At 41.7% G+C, this 20,021-nt stretch overlaps 2 protein-coding genes across 9 annotated transcripts; one reads left to right on the top strand and one right to left on the bottom strand.

The window, feature by feature from the left end:
- Window positions 1–71: 71 nt before the first annotated feature.
- Window positions 72–14,291, bottom strand: DERL2 (derlin 2). 3 transcript variants are annotated; one of them, XR_014793093.1, is made up of 8 exons: window positions 14,144–14,291; window positions 12,997–13,062; window positions 9,718–9,791; window positions 7,901–7,994; window positions 6,799–6,994; window positions 6,457–6,547; window positions 1,489–3,901; window positions 72–1,445 (listed from the first exon to the last, which is right to left on the bottom strand). XR_014793093.1 is itself a non-coding variant. In XM_084863314.1 (7 exons), exons 1-7 carry the CDS (start codon window positions 14,234–14,236, stop codon window positions 3,796–3,798), a joined length of 720 nt encoding a protein of 239 aa, XP_084719440.1. In that variant the 5' UTR covers window positions 14,237–14,291; the 3' UTR covers window positions 72–3,795. The 3 variants fall into 3 exon arrangements, 1 of the variants encoding a protein (XP_084719440.1); XR_014793094.1 differs by having other exon boundaries at window positions 12,997–13,059; window positions 14,144–14,283; XM_084863314.1 differs by having other exon boundaries at window positions 72–3,901.
- Window positions 14,292–14,538: 247 nt separating this feature from the next.
- MIS12 (MIS12 kinetochore complex component) lies at window positions 14,539–18,583 on the top strand. 6 transcript variants are annotated; one of them, XR_014793095.1, is made up of 3 exons: window positions 14,539–14,726; window positions 16,285–17,352; window positions 17,409–18,583. XR_014793095.1 is itself a non-coding variant. In XM_084863321.1 (3 exons), exon 3 carries the CDS (start codon window positions 16,323–16,325, stop codon window positions 16,941–16,943), a length of 621 nt encoding a protein of 206 aa, XP_084719447.1. In that variant the 5' UTR covers window positions 14,563–14,726; window positions 16,034–16,090; window positions 16,285–16,322; the 3' UTR covers window positions 16,944–18,583. The 6 variants fall into 6 exon arrangements, 5 of the variants coding, with proteins under 5 accessions (XP_084719446.1, XP_084719447.1, XP_084719448.1 ...); XM_084863321.1 differs by adding an exon at window positions 16,034–16,090 and having other exon boundaries at window positions 14,563–14,726; window positions 16,285–18,583; XM_084863322.1 differs by lacking the exon at window positions 14,539–14,726 and adding exons at window positions 14,756–14,923; window positions 16,034–16,090 and having other exon boundaries at window positions 16,285–18,583.
- Window positions 18,584–20,021: the final 1,438 nt, after the last annotated feature.

The raw sequence follows: 20,021 nt of genomic DNA, 5'->3' as shown, positions 1-20,021 counted from the left end.
AATGCTCAACCACTGAGCCACATTGGCTGGGCCATTAACCTCTCTTTAATTAAAAATACCAGATAATAGTCTGCTGATCAATAAACAAAGTATTTATTCAGCACCCATGTGCCAAGCACTATGCCAGGCACTGGGGTGGATACAAAAATTTAAGACATGGTCCCTGCCCTTAAGGAGCTTACATTCTCATGAGGGCGACAAAACATGTACCAGCTAGAAACAGTACAACAAATATATATAATTTCGTGTAAGAGTCTATCGTAGACTTGAAGCTTACAGGGATTCAAAGAAGAAAGACAATGAAATGGGACTTAGAGACAAAATTTCTTGAGGAGTCGGGAAGGGGTCAGGCCTTGAAGGACTGACCAAACTAAACTGTTAGGTCGAAGTAGGAGTAAGATTCAGAGAAAGGCAAGAGGTATGCATTTGATATGGGGGCTAAGAAGTCACTGTGGATTTATGAGCAGTGAAATGACTTGACCATAAAAAGCTCACCAGCTTTCATGCGAATTCATATAATATGCAAATAGCTTAGGGGACATCCTATAGGACACTGGAAACAATGGCATTTAAAAAATATATATATTTTATTGATTTTTTACAGAGAGGAACAAGAGAGATAGAGAGCTAGAAACGTCGATGAGAAACATCAACCAGCTGCCTCCTGCACACCCCCTACCGGGGATGTGCCCGCAACCAACGTACATGCCCCTGACCGGAATTGAACCCGGGACCTTTCAGTCTGCAGACCGACGCTCTACCACTGAGCCAAACCGGTTTCGGCAACAATGGCATTTTTTGACTACAACCCGGATGGCACTCATCTGTCAAAGGAAAACACAGCCGCAACATAAAAATGCAGGCAATCAAGGATGGATGATAATTCTAAGAAGCCCTTTATGCAACATGCCAATAGCTCCAATATTTCCTAATTCCCATAGACACCAGGGACAGACTGAGGCTTCATTACCAGAATCCAACACTTGGGCGCTCTCTGCTTAGAACTACACAAGAGGTTATGAAAGATATTAGAGCATATAAGAGTGATATAGAAAAAGAACAAGTGGATCTCTCTCTCAGAAAAAGAACAAGTGGAAGAGGGAAATGTAAATCCATAGTAAGAAAAACAAAACAAAACCCCACACCAAAATGTATATAAAACGTTTAAAATGTTATCTCCTAGGGAGATGCAATTTGTATGCCTATTTAAAACACACACACACCACAAACATATATTGTATTTCTACAACAAAAAAACTATGCCTTAGGCAGGTGTGCTTATCAGTATTAATGGTTGAATTCAAGAATCCTTTAAATTATGTTAGATAAATTGGTCACAAAATTCCATACCCTCAATCTCATTTTTCAGTTGATTTGCATTATAAAAAAAAAAGGGTGTTCTGGAAGAATCGAGACGGAGAGACAAGTCGGAGAAGAGGTGAAGACTTTTCCTTATGTTCAGGTAAGCGTAGGTAACCTGTTTACAACATAGGGCTAGGGATAGTGGTGGTGGGACTGGCCAGACTGGTAAGAGGCCAGTGATTGAAGTGACCATTGCCACAGCGGAATTCTGCCACTGGGAATTCTCATACTATAGGCAGGGGTCCTCAAACTTTTTAAAGTGGGGGCCAGATCACGGTCCCTCAGAGAGCTGGAGGGCCGGACTATATGAACTACTAATTCCTACTGTAACACCTCGGCTGCGCTCACTGCCCAAAAAACCTGGGGGGCCAGATCAGACTCCTCTGCGGGCCGCATGTGGCCCGCGGGCCGTAGTTTGAAGACCCCTGCTACAGAGAAATAAAAATCCCATAAAACTGACTGCGTGTAGGTCATCGATTCAAAATTGGTTTCCAGTTTTACCCAGTCATTAATATGTACAGACATTCTCTACTTAAATAAACTCAGTGAATAGATTTCAGGATTAAAAATTTACCACAAGAATCCCATAGATTGGATAACTGAAAGTTAACTAAGGGAGAATAAAACTAGAGAAACTCATTAAAAAAATAAACAATAAAAAAAACCCCTTCTAATCCAATTCAAGCTTTCTTGAATAAAGACATAACTTAAAAGTCCCATAATGATTCTGCATTCCAAGATTGGCATTGAAATATTTTTTTTTAAACCACGCATGAAAAAAAAGCAGTCCCATAATCTACATTCTATAAAATTGTAACAATCATATTCAGTTACCGACTAGCAGCATTAAAATATTTAAATTCCATTCCTTATGCACATTCCATTTAGACATTAAAATACTATTCACTTCAAAATCTGAAAATTCCCATTTATAATGTTTACATTTAATCTGAAACGTCATCTTTGAGGAAAATCTCACTCTAGAAAGCTACCACTTAACCAGTCTGCAACTACTTGGAAAAGGTCCTGTGTCTACGTGTTTATTAAAACTATTCTGAAATAATCTCTTTTCTTGGGATGCTCTTTTAGTCCTCAGGGTTCCCTGATTTATTTGGGCATGTGATACAAACCTGCTGAGACCCAGGGAAGTGAGTATTTTGGATATTTACTGAACCCTAGGCATGAAGTTCCTATTTCTGTGGAACCTCATTTCTTCTTGGTTTGGAAGATAAACCAGGTACTTGGCGCTGAAAAGCTTCTTAGCTTTTCATGAAGCAAATAGCAAATGTTAACTAGCCAAAGGCCCAGGAGAAATACATCCCTGTCTAGCTGGTACCTTGTTCATCTGGCTCCGAAGTTAACATTGTAACTTGATGTCCCTGTCTCAAGATCCTTCTGAGGCTTTACAAAGGTGGCGAGGAGTCTTTCCCTGGATTTCTTAATGGAGAAATGCAGAATAAATAAGATGCTATATTAAGTTTCTGCCTATAACTGAACTGTCCAGTATCTGAATTTTTGCTGTTATAAGAACCATCCAACTGCCCTGGCCAGTGTGGCTCAGTTGGTTAGGAGTATCATCCTATGCATTGAAAGGCTGAGGGTTCAATCCCCTTAGGGGTGTATACTGGAGGCAACTGATGCACGTCTCTCTCTCCCATCCATGTTCCCCTTTCTCTCTAATCAATGAAAATATCCTCAGGTGAGGATTTAAACAAAAACAAAAACAAACAAACAAAAAAAGGAACCACCCTAATCTAAATCATCTGACAACTTGAAGTTTTGCAAAACCCCGATGAGAACAAACTGTCTGCACAACATAAACAAATGTTCCTACTGGAGCTGCCATTCTGAATTAGTGAGAGGATTATACAGCCACATATTATCAGCTGCATATTTCCAATCTTGAAATGAAATCCAGTCGACAGCTGTGGAGACACACGAAGAGTAGGCATGTGAACTGCTCTGAGCTCAGACCTATGCAGGAGAGCCGGAATACAATCTCATCATGTAAAAGATCACACACAAAAGCTTTAATTAGTGAGAGAGAGATGGAATTCCGTTTTATTTTGTCCTCTCTGAAACTTCCATTTTCACCATGGCCTCGTCTATCAAAGAGGAGGAGGAAAGAGCTCTGCCTTTCACCACAGAACTCAAGCACGCGTGTACTTGTTCGACAGAGGCGGCAGGGTATGTTTCTCCAGTTTTTGGCTCCGAGAGATTACACTTACAGTGCCAGTGCAGTGAGGAACCACCGGCAAACTGCTGGAAATGTCTTCTGGATTAATCAGTGTACCATTTCATAAAGTGCTTCTGGAGTTAAAATTTGTCAAGCTGTCAAAAGTGTCCACACTTTTGCCACACAAAGGATAAAAGAATCCCAATGGGTGTGTCTTGAGTCCTTCCCGGCTGGATCTCATCGTTGGCACTGCTGCTTTACCCGCCGAGGCGCTGGCCCTCACCCCAGGCGAAGCCTCCTGGTCGCTCCTCAGGTAGTGGGTTGTAATTTGGATCCTCATCTGGTGTATCAAAAATAGCTTTCCTAAAAAACAGAAACCGATATAACTTAGTGCCAGAATCATCTAGGGTCCTAAATGCCTCGAGGTCGAAAAGATCCCATGAGGTTGCAACCAATGGACTAGCATTACATCTGCCCAATGAATTTATGTATTTTTAAAGGTATTCACAATTATTTCATATTTATGTTAGCTTTTACCTCCTTTACTAATTTTAAGAGAGAAAGAGGAAGGGAGATGGAGAGAGAAATACATTGGTTGCCTCCTATATGCATCCTGGCAAGGATTGAACCCGAAACCTGGATATGTACGCTGACCAGGAATAAAACCAGCAACCTTTCTATGCATGGAATGATGCTCAACCAACTGAGCCACATTGGCCAGGGCCTCCTTCACTAAAAGAAAAAAAAAATAGTTTGTTTTTTTGTTTTGTTAATCCTCACTAGAGGGTATTTTTCCATTGATTTTCTAGAGAGTGGGGCGGGAAGGAGAGAGGGGGAAGAGAGAGAGAGAGAGAGAGAGAGAGAGAGAGAGAGAGAGAGGCATCGATGTGAGATACTTAGATTGGCTGCCTCCAGAACTTACCAGGGATCGAACCTGCAACCCAGGTATGTGCCATTGACCAGGAATTGGACCCTTTGGCGCACTGGCTGATGCTCCAACCATTGAGACACGAAGGGCAGGGCTCCTTTACTAATTTAATTTTTAAAAAATTAAATTTTTTTCTTTTTACTAAATTTTTTAAATATAGTCAAAGATGAGAAAGGATTATTGATTGGCTACCTCTGCATGTCCCCTACTGGGGATTGAGCCTGTAACCTGAGCATGTGCTGTAACCTCCCAGTTCATAGGTCTACATTCAACCACTGAGTCACACAGGCCAGGCTCCTTTACTAATTTTTAATACAAAAGCAATACATGTTAATTATAGAGAAAACAGGAAATGTATTATGTTATATTAATACCAGGTATATTGTGTAGCTGTCACAATTTCGTAGAACGTTTATGATGGAAGAACAATTATGACACATTACTTTAAAAAGATTATAAAAAGCATTCTTAAAAAGTACACAGACAGCCCTAACCGATTTGGCTCAGTGGATAGAGCGTCGGCATACGAACAGAAGGGTCCCGGGTTCAATTCTGGTTAAGGGCATGTACCTTGGTTGCAGGCACATCCCCAATAGGAGGTGTGCAGGAGGCAGCTGTTGGATGTTTCTCTCTCATCGATGTTTCTAACTCTCTATCCCTCTCTCTTCCTCTCTGTAAAAAAAACAATAAAATATCAATATATATTTTTTAAAAAGTACACAGACAATAAAAGACTGAAGAACTCATAAAAAGTTAACAATGTTATATCTAAGAGGTGGAATTATTGAAGATTTTGCTTTCTTTGATTTGTTTAACTATTCTATAACCAACATTTCATAATATAAAAACTTACATTTCATTCCTCCAGTGAACTCTTTAATACAGTATATCTCAAGGACACAAAATTCTGGAGTAGAAAGAGGTCTTATGAAAGCTCTATTTCCAGGAAAAATGAAGTGCAAAAACAAAGGGCCGCCGAAACCAGTTTGGCTCAGTGGTAGAGCGTCGGTCTGCGGACTGAAAGGCCCCAGGTTCGATTCCGGTCAAGGGAATGTACATTGGTTGCGGGCACATCCATGGTAGGGGGTGTGCTGGAGGCAGCTGGTCAATGTTTCTCTCTCATCGACGTTTCTAGCTCTCTATCCCTCTCTCCTCCTCTCTGTAAAAAAAATCAATAAAATATATTAAAAAAACAAAAACAAAACGAAGGGCCTTGCTTAAAATCACATGGCTGGTTGGTGGAATGGACTACACTCAAAGTTATTTCCACTCTACTGCTTATCTCTACCACTGTTTGTGTTTTATCATTTTAAACATTTTAAAATTATTATTGACTTTTAGAGGCTGAGAGGAACATCAATGTGAGAAACACTGATCAGCTGTCTCCTGCATGTTCCCTACCGGGAATTGAGCCTGCCACCTGGGCACATACCCTGCCTGGGAACTGAACCCAACTGAGCCACACCGGCCGGGGTACTACCACCTGTTTGGAAGGCCAGAAATTCCACCATTAAAAACTCTCCTCTAGCCGAAACCGGTTTGGCTCAATGGATAGAGCGTCGGCTTGGGGACTGAAAGGTCCCGGGTTCGATTCCAGTCAAGGGCATGTACCTTGGTTGCGGGCATATCCACAGTGGGGGGTGTGCAAGAGGCAGCTGATTGATGACTCTCTCTCATCGATGTTTCTAATTATCTCTCTCCCTTCTTCTCTGTACAAAATCAATAAAATATATTAAAAAACAAAACCAAACAAAAAACCCCTCTCCTCTAGAAGGTTTCCCCATTCTGCTCTTACCTCTGTATAAACTCAGCAGCTTTCATAAACCCACAGGCTCCTCCCTCCTGCCACCAGCAGGCACTGTTTGCTCCTCCCACACAAACGCTCCTCAACGGCCCTCAATCTGTAAATATTTACCGACCTGAACATTGATCATGGGCCCTGTCCCAGTTTACCGGCAACAAAACACGTAATCAAGTGTTAAGTACTCACAAAATAGATGGCGTTTTCAGAATTCTTATTCCACCAGGCTGATTGGGAAATACATCTTCCAAGAAAAAATATATGTGTCCGACTGCAATACCTAAAGGCAACCAGAAATAAAGGAGGAGAGAGAGGATTAAAATTTTAATTGCAAGTGAATCTACCAACACAAATGCCTTTTAATTAGGAATATCAATATAGTTAAGAATTAGAAAACTAATATTATAATCTTTGAGAATGTAACTATCAAATAATCCCACAATAGCTATTATATGAAGGACAGACATGAAAAAATAGTGACAAACTAAGCTTATAAGTAACATAATAGAAAAGTAGTGATAAGACTCTTACCCAAGAGGTCCACAATGATTGAGTTCCCCAACAACAAGGAAAAGCCCATGAGCACCCAGGGTAGAAAGGGGGCCTGGAAGTTGAGAAGGCCGAAGAAGTTCATGCGGACATAAGGGTTCCTTCGGCTCCACACGTAGACAAGCATTATCGTAAAGGCCTGGCCCAAAAAAACTAAGCTCACAAACAAACCAAAAATCTACAGATGGCATTAAGGAAAATATCAACATTAACAATATAACAGGGAAGACTGGGCAAAAGAACTAAGAATGGTGTTCTAACAAAAGTCTGAATTAGGAAAGCTAAGCATGAGTTACTTACATCTTTAGAAGAAAAAGGCCTGAAAATAATTCTCCAGAGCAATCAGGCAGAAACCTGCTTAGGCCAAATTATTTCAAAGTGTTATTCTGCTTTCATGAAGTTTTTGCCTTTTTGGAAAATGTGTTAATTATTTGGTCAATAATTGAATTAAAGTTCACTCACCATTAGCACCTTTACAGAAGGTGAATACAGCCAGTTGCAGCAAAACCATCTTGTCAGATGGACTACATTCAAGTCTGTTATATGGTTGACAATTCTTTTTTTTTTTTTTTTTTTTAAATAATTAACCAGTTTTGTTAGTAACCAAATAAATGTCTTACAAACTTTATTTAAAAGTGAAGCATACTATGAACATATAGGATATCCCCAAAAATGTGTAAACACATTTTGAATAATTATAAAGGCAGCTTTATTAAAATACATTTTACTTTCAAAACTGAAAATGCTGTTAAAGTGTATGTATACATTTTTTTGAATAGATATATACATGTACATATACATATACATATCACATCTTCTTTATCCATTTATCCACTAACAGACAGTAACCCACCTTGGTTAGAAGTTCCTCTGATGTGCTCATAGTAGAAAAGCATCCTGTCTAACCTCCAGGCTTAGAGACTGGCACATAAAGTGTGCTGTAAAATAAATAGTAGTCCCCTAAAGCTAGAATCTGGAGGTCTCTGTTCAAAATATCTAGTGAATTGTGGGAGACGGATAAAAAACTCTAGGAAGAGAGAGGTTGGTACATTTTCCTACGTTTGTTCTATTTGTTGAAGGATACAGTCATTAAAAATCCACCAAAAAGGAACATAAATACAAAGTCTGCTGTCCGACCTCGGAAAGAGCCTTCTTCTAGCATTCGACAGTAACGGTATCTTAAGTTTCAGGTTAAGAAAATGTTAAGCACACAAACATGAACAAAGTAAAATTTAATGTATCACATAGAATACCTGGACTCCACATTATTTATAAGTCAAGCCTTTTTTTCCTGTAAGAATGTTTCTAAGTGGTAGTATGGTTACTTCTCTACATTTTTTGCAACTTTGTATTTTATAAAAACCATTCCTAATTGGGGAATCCAGCCAGATGCTGGATAAACATGCTCCTAGTCACTTATTAAGCCTTTTCAAATTCATATCTTCTTTTCCATGTCCAGCCACACCAGAGTCTGCATCACCCTTGCTTTTGTACACTTCACTTGGAAGAAATCCCCATCAAGAAGCCTTGAGTGGTAATCTACTTCTTCAGGCTGGTAGAGTACTTCTATACCTCAGTCAATAAAGTTGCATTAAAAAATATATACTATATATTTTATTGATTTTTTTTTTACAGATAGGAAGGGAGAGGGAGTTAGAAACATCGATGAGAAAAAAACATCGATCAGCTGTCTCCTGCAAACTCCCTACTGGGGATGTGTGGGCAACCAAGGTACATGCCCTTGATTGGAATCGAACCTGGGACCCTTCAGTTCGCAGGCCGACGCTCTGTCCACTGAATCAAACCTGTCAGGGCTGAAGTTGCATTTTGATGAAAAAATTTAATTATCAGAAACTTACTAGAATATAGGAGACACAGGAATCCATCCTAGGGCAGGAATCCTGTCACCCCCTACATGACTCTCAGTGTACTGCAGGGTGAGGTGAGCTGTAACTGCCCTTTTTCCAGAGGGTCAGGGTAGAGGAGGAAGATCTGCTCAGTGGTCCCAATGACCATACGACCAGAGCACAACTCTTCCGGTGTCTCAATAAACCGGAACACGGCAAGCCTGGCAGATATTATGGCTCTGTCTTTCAGCCAGTAGAACCAGCAACTACGATACACGATCTCAAGTTGCCATTCTTCAGGAGCCCACTCCCAGACCTGTATCAAAGCTCTGTCAATTATCCCTATATTCAGCTTGTGTTTTACTACTTGGTAACTGCTGATGTTACTTTGTAAACATGCATCAACCAAATCACTCCTCCCCTCTTGATCATATTTGCAAGTGACTTAGAGGCAGAAATGTATGGTTAAACTAGAAACCCGATGCACGAAATTTGTGCCAGAGCAGGCCTTCCTCCCCCCGGCTGCTGGCACTGTCTTCCCTCCAGCACCCGGGCCCGAGCTTCCCTCCGGCTGTTGGCAGGCACCTGGGACCCGGGCTTCCCTGGCAGGGGGAAGGAATTAGCATATTACGCTTTTATTATTATAGATACCTCCCTTTTGACCCAGCAGTGACCTACAAACACCTTCAAAACATTACTATCTGACCAACTACTCTGCACCATTGAGCCAGTACCTAGAAGTTACAGCTAAAATGTTAACAAAGCCCTAGCTGGTTTGGCTCAGCGGATAGAACATCGGCCTGTGAACTGAAGAGTCCCGGGTTTGATTCGGTGTCAATGGCATTTGTCCAGGTTGCAGGTTTGATCCCCAGGAGGGGGTGTGCAGGAGGCAGCCAATCAATGATTCTCTCTTATCACTGATGTTTCTATTTCTCTCCCTCTCCCTTCCTCTCTTAAACGAATAAAAGTATATTAAAAGAAATAAAATGGTAACAAAAATAACAGGATAAGTGAACCTAAAGTTTTTATGTTAATCCCACTTAATAAAGGATACAGAAATATCATGTTAAATAAAAAATTGAATCCAACAGGCCCAAAAAATAAAAAATTGGTGATTAGCCTCCATATCTGTTAAAAGAAAAAAAATCAAGAGAGAGGTAGATTAAGTAAAATACACCAAGAAACGCTTCCATATTAAGACAAAAGAGATATCCTCTGACTATGATGGTTGAAAGGCCATGGCTAGGTGACACGATGTTCTGAACCAAAAAGTGGGGCACAAAATCTGACACTGGATTTTGAAAGTCTGAATGATGTCACTCAACTCCTGAAATCTGTAACGATAATAGGACAGAAATCTTGAAATTGTGATTGTCTTTAAAGGACAAAACAACACAAAAAGCCCACACCTGCGCACCTCCCTCTGGGGAGCACACCTGCTCCTGAGCCTTTCTGGCTCCCTCTTCTTCCCCCAGGCACCTGGTACCTTTGTCTCTCTCTCCTAAGCTCCAACGGTCCTTTTCTTTTGCTTCTGTAACTTGTTTCCTGAACCTACACAGCCCAGCTGGCTCACTTCTACTACCTCTGTAACTTTCTAAATAAACTTTCTCTTATAATTTGAAAAAAAAAAAAAAAAAAAAAAAAAGCCCACATCCCATGGTTAGGCAAATTATAGAAAAAGTTTGATGGAAAGACTAGGTTAATTTGCATAACAGAAAACAGTGCTTTCATATATGTAGTATCACAATTTAATGAATAGTCTTGAGACACCAGAGAAAAACTCTAGGGATCTAATAGAAATTGCTAAAAAATGTTTCTATATTAAGTAGCCCAAAACATCCAGAGTAATTGTAAAGAAAATACTCAAATTCTAGTCTGAACTAATAGCTAACTCCCACCCTGGCCGGGTAGCTCAGGTGATTAGAGCATCGTCCCAATACGCCAAAATTTCGGGTTCGATATGTAGTCAGGACACATACAAGAAGCAACCAATGAATGCATTAAAAAAAAAAAAAAAAAAAAAAAAAAAAAGCCAACTTCCTACAAGTAAAGACCTAATGCTCTAATAACTAGAGTCTACTTGGTAGATATAAGGACACCCATGTTCTTGTTGGAAATTACTCTCCCCTACCCTACCCATGGAGCTCACGATCAAAACAACTTCTCACAAGGGTAGAGCACTTAACATTTTAAAGTAGTTTAACATATTCTAGCAGCTCATGTGATCTTAATCCTGTGTTCACCATCCCTATTTCATAAATAAAACCAAGAATACCATCCCTATTTCATAAATAAACCAAGAACACATAAATTGTAAAGGGAGATTTTGAACGCAAACCTAGAACTTCTAACTCCTAATGCAGATTCACAGTAACAAGAGTTTAACTCCAGGCAAAGCCAAGCAATTAACTTGAAGAAATACTTGGGTGGAGCTACAGCACTTCTTCATGAAGAAGACATGACAAGAGTCCACAGGGCTGCTTTAAGTATTATTAAACTCCTAAGAACTGGTTACTAATAAAGTTGAAACAATTCAGTCCTGCAGTACTAGACTTTAGAGCCCTCCATCTAGCCAGGAAACAAACACATAAACAAGTGCAAGTCTGAGATAAGAGAGGAAACATTTACAAATACCCTAGGGACACAAAAGAGATGGTCACACAAAAGCTTCTCTTGAAAGGCAAGCTGGAGCTCAGTGGGTATAAAGTGAATGAAACACACTTGAAACAGAGTGACTAGCGTGTATAGGCAGAATGACTGGTTTTTGGCTATTCCAGCTATAGCCTATAGCCTGTATGAACATCCTGCAGCAGGAAAAGACATCTCTCCTTCAGCACTGTAATTACTGGAAAGGACTACCTGCCACTGCAATCTAACAAACTGGCATGTCGTTTAAGATGTCAATCTTTTGAGTTTTGTCAGTATGATCAGATCCCTGGAAGATGGATCACTTTAAATGCACTAATAGAGGAAGGAGCATTTGAGATCTTGCTCCCCACCCCCACAGTAGCATATTTTGTCAGTTTGGCTTAAATAAACTCTTATAAAAGTTCAAAAAAAATAAAAAATAAATAAAAGCACTAATAAAGTTGAAGGTCTTTCCTTCCTGAGGGCATGCCCACATCTTTCCCTTCCCCCATTTCTCCCCCAGGCACCTGTTACCTGGCCCTTCCCTCTCCGAAGCTCCAAGGGTCCTTCTTTTGCTTCTGTAACTTGTTTCCTGAGCCTACGCAGTCCAGCTGGCTCACTTCTACTACCTCTGTAACTTCCTTATTTTTTTTAACCTTTATTGATTTTTAACATTTATTTATTTACTTATTTATTTTAATCCTCACCCAAGGATATGTTTAGGGAGAAGGAGAGAGGGAGGGGAAGAAAGAGAAGGAGAAAGGGAGAGAGAGAGAGAGAAACATCAATGTGAGAGAGAAACATTGACTGGTTGCCTCCTGTATACCACCTGACCATTAATTGAATCCCTACCTACCGTAGGTATGTGCACTGAACGGGATTCAAACCTTCAACCTTTTGATGTACGAGATGATACTTCAACCAACTGTGCCACCTGGCCAGGGCTATTTATTAACTTTTAAAGAAAGAAAGAGAGAGAGAGAGAGAGAGAGAGAGAGAGAGAGAGAGAGAGAGAGATAGAGACAGACAGACAGACATAGACTTGTTGTTCTACTTATTTATGCATTCATTGGTTCTTCTTGTATTAGTATGTATCCTGATCAGAGATCAAACCTGCAACCTTGGTGTATCCAGACGACGCTCTAACCAACTGAGCTACCTGGCCAAAGCTTGTAACTTTCTAAATAAACTTTCTCTTACAAAGTGAAAATAAAATAATGAATAATAAAATGCACTGATAGAGCTGAGTTCCTGAACTGGACAATGGTGATAACATCAAGATGGTGGGTGTGCCAGGCGGCAAATGCACAAAATAAGGGCATCTTGTGAGATTCTACCCTGGGCAGTTACTTAGTCAAGTCTCTCAAATACAATATTAACTCTGAACTAGTGATTCCTAAATATAGGAACTGAGCACATCAAAGCAAAACCATGCAGGAACTTTAAAAAATCCACACAGATTCTTAATTCCTAACCTTGGTTATTCAGACTAAGTACATGATGAGGAGCTTGAGAATCTCTTAAACATTCCCTATTAGGCTGCAGAATCACTGTTTTATACCTCCCACAAATAAGACTTATACTCATATCCCCACTGATTTCTCTGAATTATTTTCTGAGGTAGTATATAATAGGCTTTGCTATTAAAAAGAAAGAAAAACAAGTTTAAAAAACTGAAACATCATGATTGTGACGGACCACTTACTTGGAAGTGTTTAAAGATTAATTCAGGATTGAAGTACAGCTGAAAAGGTGTGATCAATTCCAACTGCTGAAATAGAGAAAGAGCTACTTAAGCAAATTAAACCAAGAAGTAAAACTTCATCATCTACAATGAAGGGTTAAGTAGGGCTAGCAATTCCCAATGCTCAGTCACTTAGACTGAATCCTTTAAAGCTAACGGGAGAGGCTGGTACACAATTCTCTAGAACTGATGCAATTCTTTGTATCCTCAATACCCAACACAGAATAAAAGTTTGTTCTATATTGCAATAATTGAGGCTGGCCCGAAGGCATGGGATGCAGGTAGAGTTGTATATCTTAGATATGGCACAAGTAATGAGCAGCTTCTCCGAATCACAGTTGGGTGAAGCAACACATCTCACTCAAAGGAAATGAGACTCGCCAGGCCCAGGAAGCTCAGTGGTTGAGTGATGACCTACGAACCAGGAGGTCACAGTTATTGTAGATTCCCAGTCAGGGCACATGCCCGGGTTTCCGGCTTGATCCCCAGTGTGGGGCATACGGGAGGCAGCTGCTCAACGATTCTCTCATCATTGATGTTTCTCTCTCCCTTTCCCTTCCTCTTTGAAATGAATTATATATATATATATATATATATATATATATATATATATATATATATATATATACATACATACACTCAAGATCCTGCTTCCAGCCAACCTCTGTATTCACACTCTGTTTAAGACTCTTGCCTCTGGACAACTTCCAGCTTTCTATCCTCAGTTTCTAAGTTTCTTCACAGGCGGACTTTCCCCCACTAGTCACCACGGTACCACTTGGCCATTGGTGCCACTTGGCCAGCGCCAGGGTTCTCAGACACGTTTTCTGGGTGGGCGGCTCCTGCCGCCCTGACTTGCTACAGGTCCGGCCTTCATTTCTCAGAAACTGACCTGCAGTCCTGATCCCCCCCAACCCTCCTGCAATAGCACTCCCTTCCCGGTCCCTGGCAGTCTGAAAGCAATTCCCAACCCCAGAGTTGAACCCTGTCCACCTCCACCCACCCTGAGACCAAACCACCTGGGCTTCCCGGAGGCCCAAACCCGTTTTCCCCAGGACCCGATTACATCCAGCCCGCATAAGGAGAAGCCGGCGCTGCATCTGCTCACCACGGCGGCGGTGGTGAGGACGCAGGCGGTGGTGTAGGCGCGGCTGACCGGTGGGATCTGCAGGTACTCCAGCCGGAGGCTCTGGTACGCCATCTTCCCCACCGCCGCCCGCGCCCGCCCCACTTCCCCTTCCGCCAGTCAGCCCGGCGACGGGGCGGGGCCAGAGGCCTCCGTGGCCCTGCCCGCTGCCATCCAATCGGCGCCGTGCAACCTGCCAACCACCAATCGCAGGAGCCCTGAGGAAAGCCATTCACCAATCAGGAGTTGCGGTACCGGCGGCGACACGGCCTGGCTTCCTCACCCGCCCACGTCGCTGAGGGGGAGAGTCCGAACGGCTTCCTTCCGCCAATCCCCGCGGGCCACAGCTAGCTTGCCCGCCCCGCCCCTTTCAGTCACCGACCGAACAGCCAGCCAATCAGGAGCGCGACAGCAGCCCGCCTTCGCTCCAGTTCGCTGGGGCGGGCATCATTCGGTGTTTTGGGGGAGCCACCGCCCTGCCGATCTCTGGTAGCGAGAGGTGCTTGAAAGGCGGTGGCGGGCAAACCACAGTTCGATCGGAATCGCCACCCTCATGGTCGCTTCGGTAAGTGCCGCGGGGCTGCCTTTTCTCACAGGAGGCGAGGGAAGGAGTGGACCTGGATGAGGCATCCCCGCGGGGCCTCAGAGCTGAAGGTCCCGGCATGCAGCGGGGTCGCGGGGCCCGACGGGAGCTGGTCCTCAGGCCGAAAGGCGTTCCTGCCAGGCTGTTTCTGCAACTCTCTGTCAACTCAGGTCCTTGAGGTATCCTGGGCACCTGGTGTGTTTACTCTGCAAATATTGATTAAGCCGTCTTCGTCCTGCCCTGAGGAACTCTAGAGCTAGCGGAGGAGAGGAGACAGGCCCGTGGTAACACCCTAAAGTACTAGTAGAACTCGGTCGGTGCCTGAAGAAAGGCCCTGATCGAGTTCAGAGGAGGGGGTGCGCCCCCAAGGAAGTGTATTTAAACTGACCCTTGAAGGAGATTTGGCCGCGGATCTTACCTTGAAGGAAAGACACCACGGGGGTAGGGGTGGGGGGTGGGGGGAATAGTTCGGTTTGGTTGGGAAGAGTAGTCAGATCCTGACAAACTAATAAGGAAGCGCCCAGAGTTTAGGAATAGGGAATGGCCATCAAATCTGGTAGCAGGTAAGAAGGAACCACATTGAAGGGTGAAGAGAGTGGTTTTTACAAAGGATATGAGTGGTTATTCACAGGAGGAGAACCCAAAAATGCTAACGTGTATGAAGTAGTACCCAATTTACTGGTAATCAGAGAAATGCACCAAAAACATTTTTGCCTGCTCCTGTCACCCTCACAACCTGTTGATAAAAGAATGTTTCATGTACTGCTTGCCCTGGTAAGGAAGAACAATGGGCCTTGAAAGAGCTTTGGCAGTGTCTCCTAGGGAAGAAAGGCAAGATCGGAATTTTTTTGAGAATTGCAAGTTTGGCTTAAGATGGACCTTTCCATTTGGGGGCTTGGTTAGGACTGGATGGAGTTCGTGAAATGACAGTACAGGATTGGTAGAAACAGCTGAGGCAAGGGTTTCAGAGAATCTTAGGTTCTGCTTGATGATGCTTCCCATTGAGGAGTTGACCACCTTTAGGGCAGTTCAAGCCCTAAACTTAGAACAATGAAATTAGAACCTAAATTAGAACAATGAAAATATACTGGTTTCCTAGAATAGTAAAGTCATGCTACGTGAATGAGAGTTGGAAAAATAGCATAAGAAGTTGTCAAAAAACAGGGCATTGGGGAGAGAAGTTGCAAATATCAAGAGCCAGGTGACTGAAAAAGTGAAGCTATTGAATCTCATGAAACTGTGTCTCTAGGGCTGGTTAGGTTATTTGTCTAAATTTGAATGTTGTCTAGGACGAGAACAGACTTCAGAAAATTGAACCACAGGCCAGAGTCCTCAATAAATGAAAGGTAAGGAAAACGAGGGTCTAAGGGAGGATGGATGGAAACAGCCTCAGAGAGGCAAGGGTTGGCATCCTATTGTGGTTGAGTGAGGCTGGAATTGGCATTGAGAGTATCAAGGAACACAAACTTTTCTATTTATAATGTGTTCTATTACTTTCTTCAGATGATTTAATCCAATGGCATTTCTTTTACATTTGCAGATTTTTCACAATCAAAATTAACAGCAAAGTAAGTCGGGATGTCTGTCGATCCAATGGCCTATGAGGCCCAGTTCTTTGGCTTCACACCACAAACTTGCATGCTCAGGATCTACATTGCATTTCAAGACTACCTGTTTGAAGTGATGCAGGCTGTTGAACAGGTTATTCTGAAGAAGCTGGAGGGCACCCCAAACTGTGAGATTAGCCCAGTCCAGGTTCGGAAGTGCACAGAGAAGTTTCTTTGCTTCATGAAAGGACGTTTTGATAAGCTTTTTGTCAAAATGGAGCAGCTGTTTCTACAGTGGATTTTGCGTATTCCCCCAAACATCTTGCTTCCGGAAGATAAATCTCAGGAGATGCATTCTTACAGTGAGGAAGAATTCCAGCTTCTCCAAAAAGAAATCGAACAGTTGCAGGAGCAGTACAAGACTGAATTATGCACTAAGCAGGCCCTTCTTGCAGAATTAGAAGAGCAAAAAATTGTTCAGGCCAAACTTAAACAGACATTGGCTTTGTTTGATGAGCTTGAAAATGTTGGCAGAAATCATGGGACTAGTGATTTTAGGGACAGCTTGGTGTTCCTGGCCCAGAACTCCAGAAAACTCCAGGATATTAGAGACAGTGTGGAAAAAGAAAGCAAAAGATTGAAAATAACTTAATTTCTAAATAATAAAAGGAGCCAGTCAAAAGTAGGATGAATAAGGGATGTATATCCATGACTATTATGTTAGTGAACTGTATATTTTGTTGGATTTCCTTTAAACTTTTTCTTGTATTCTACATTTTCCTCTTATTTGGTCCTTGTCCTCTTGTTCGGTCCACTCTCCTGAGGAATCTGTGTACTACTCGGAACTGATCTTTGAAGCATTTATTCCTTACAGGCTTCTAATAGGTGGGAAGGGATTCTTAATCCATTAAAGACTCAATTTGGGGGCTTGATGAAGAAATCAAGCTTTTCACGGCCAGTCAAAAGATATTTGTAAAAGGTGTACCTTGGTCATGAGTCCTTTGTAACCTTGATCCTTTTTGTTTACTTAGATGAGACCAAATGACAAAAAGGTTGAGTGGGTGGCTTTTTTTTTTTTTTTTTTTTTTAAATAATTTTATTGATTTCAGAGAGGAAGGGAGAGAGAGAGATAGAAACATCAATGATGAGAGAGAATCATTGGTCAGCTGCCTTCTGCATGTCCCCACTGGGGTGGAGTCTGAAACCTGGGCCTGTTCCCTGACTGGGAATTAACCCTTGACCTCCTGGTTCATAGGTCAACACTCAACCACTGAGCCACACCAGCCAGGCAAGCGAGTGGCTTCTTTATTAATCAGCCACTACACTGTGGGAAAGCCAACACAGAATGCGTGTTCTTGCCCATAATTTTTCTTACACCAGGAAGTTGGTACGTAGTTCAAGGAAGCAAGCAGCAGAAAAACAACCATAATCTTTAGTAAAGCAGAAAGAAAATTTTTTTTTTCTTCTAAAATCCTTTCCATGACTAAGTCCTTAATGGTGTTAAATAATTTACTGTCTTGGAGCCCCACAGTGGAAGATCTTGGACAAAAAAAAAGCATATCTCACTGGAATAGAAAAGGAAGCCTGGAACATACCCAATAGCAAAGTTTATGTTAACTGACTATTTGGTATTTATGCCATTTTTTGTTTGTTTGTCAGTTAATCCTCACCGAGGCTACTTTTCCATTGATTTTTAGAGAGTAGAAATGAGGGGGAAGAGACAGAAACATCTATGCGAGAGGGACACATCAATTAGTTGCCTCCACCAGGGCCAGGGATTGAGCCTACAACTGAGGTATGTGCCCTTGACTGGAATCGAACCTGGGACCTTTCAGTCTGTGGGCCGATGCTCTATCCACTGAGCCATACTAGTCGGCATATTTATGCCATTTTTAAATTCGTACTTCAGATAGTTTTGGAATTTTTCTTGTGCCTAATATTTAATTAACATGTATTCACACTCACAAGTATCAAATATTACCCTCTCGGCGGGAAATTTTAGCTGTGTCTTTTGCTTAAATTCAATGGAGTCTGATATACTCTTTTGTAATTAATCCATGTAACATAGGTCTCACAAAAAAGGAAGATTTGGCAATAATTTCAAGGTATTGTTTGTTTCTTCCTAAAGAATAGAATTTGGATTTCTCCTTTATGTAGAAGAGTAACATAGGGTATTAATATTTGCAATTAAATACTTATAGATTTATGAAGTCTGTGTTTACTTGGAATACATTTATTATCAAAGAGTTCTTTTCTCAATCCTATACATGAAATACAGGTGTTTTTAAAGGCTTTGATTTTTGATTTTCTGCTGTATGTAATGTCATGCTATGTTTCCTTCTTCAATATTACTTTTTATCCAAATGAAAAAAATTACCCCCCTCCCATTGTAGCTATTTAAAATCTCCTAGTATTGATTGGCTTGAATAGTGATTCCCCAAATGGTTTGTCCATGTATGTTGTGATTCCTGGAACCTGTGACTGTCATTTGGAAAATGATCTTTGTAGGTATAATTAAGTTAAGGATCCAGAAATGATCATCCTCAATTATCTGGGGAGGTGGGTGTCTAAATCCAATGATCAGTATCTTTTTTAAAAATATATATTTTATTGATTTTTTACAGAGAGAAAGGGAGAGGGATAGAGAGCTAGAAACATCGATGAGAGAGAAACATTAACCAACTGCCTCTTGCACACCCCCCACCGGGGATGTGCCCGCAACCAATGTACATGCCCTTGACCAGAATTGAACCTGGGACCTTTCAGTCTGCAGGCTGACGCTCTAACCACTGAGCCAAACCGGTTTCAGTGATAAGTATCTTTTATGAGAGAAAGGCAATGAGGGATTTGAGACAGAGGTGGAAGCATTGTGACAGGCAGATTGGGGCGACACAGCCACAAGTCCAGGAATGCCAGCAGCCACCATAAGCCGGAAGAGGCAAAGGACAGATGCTCTTTCAGAGCCTCCAGAGAGTGTGGCCCTTCTAACATGCTTGCTTTGGGTTCTGAACTCCAGAACTGAGAACGCATATCTGTTGTTTTAAGTCACTAAGTTTGTTACGTTAGCTACTGAAAACTAATATACTTAGTGAAATTAGAATATTAAGATATGCATAAGGATGTAGACTGTAATTAAGGAAACAAGGGCTGAGACCTGATTGGCCCCCTTAATCAGGATAATAAACCCTTGGTTACCCACTCTGTTTCATTCATCTCCCATCCAGCATCCGTCTCAACCAATTTCCTGCTTCCTTCTACATTGGATCCTATGATGTTGCAATATCAAACCTTCAATTTCCCTAAATGCCTGCTTCCAAGCTTTTCCTTGTATTTATCTGTTTATTTTCCCTTAAGATATGCCTGATCCCAACTATATATCCCCAAATAGACTTCCCTCCTACTGTTGCTGCAGTGACAGCCAGTTCGGGAGACAGTTTGGCATGGTATTAATGGAAAGAGAGTGGCCATTACTACCAATCTTAAAGAAATCAAAAGAATTATAAGGAAACACTATGCAAGAGGTTCTGTTACTCAATTCTGATGAGGGTTTTCCCCACACCACCAAGCAATTTTATAGGGCACCACCTGGATATCCTTTAATTCAACTCAATCTGACACTACCCAGATAGCATCAGATTACACAGGTTAAGGGCTCAGACCTATAATACAAAGACTGCCCTTCAAATGCCAATGACAAGCCTAGGTCAGTGGTCGGCAAACTCATTAGTCA

The sequence above is a fragment of the Pipistrellus hanaki genome (assembly GCF_964339955.1).
Source record: "Pipistrellus hanaki genome assembly, chromosome: 16".
Classification (NCBI taxonomy): domain Eukaryota; kingdom Metazoa; phylum Chordata; class Mammalia; order Chiroptera; family Vespertilionidae; genus Pipistrellus; species Pipistrellus hanaki.
The sequence above is the reverse complement of the archived record's forward strand: the minus strand, read 5'-3'. Positions and strand labels throughout refer to the sequence as shown.

Coding starts and splice junctions, on each gene's coding strand:
- DERL2 (XM_084863314.1), bottom strand. CDS start 14,236: ATGGCGTACCAGAGCCTCCGGCTGGAGTACCTGCAGATCCCACCGGTC. Junction 7,995..9,717: donor TTATTTAACATGATATTTCT/GTATCCTTTATT, acceptor CTGAAACTTAAG/ATACCGTTACTGTCGAATGC. Junction 6,995..7,900: donor TTGGTGGATTTTTAATGACT/GTATCCTTCAAC, acceptor TGCCATCTGTAG/ATTTTTGGTTTGTTTGTGAG.
- MIS12 (XM_084863320.1), top strand. CDS start 16,323: ATGTCTGTCGATCCAATGGCCTATGAGGCCCAGTTCTTTGGCTTCACA.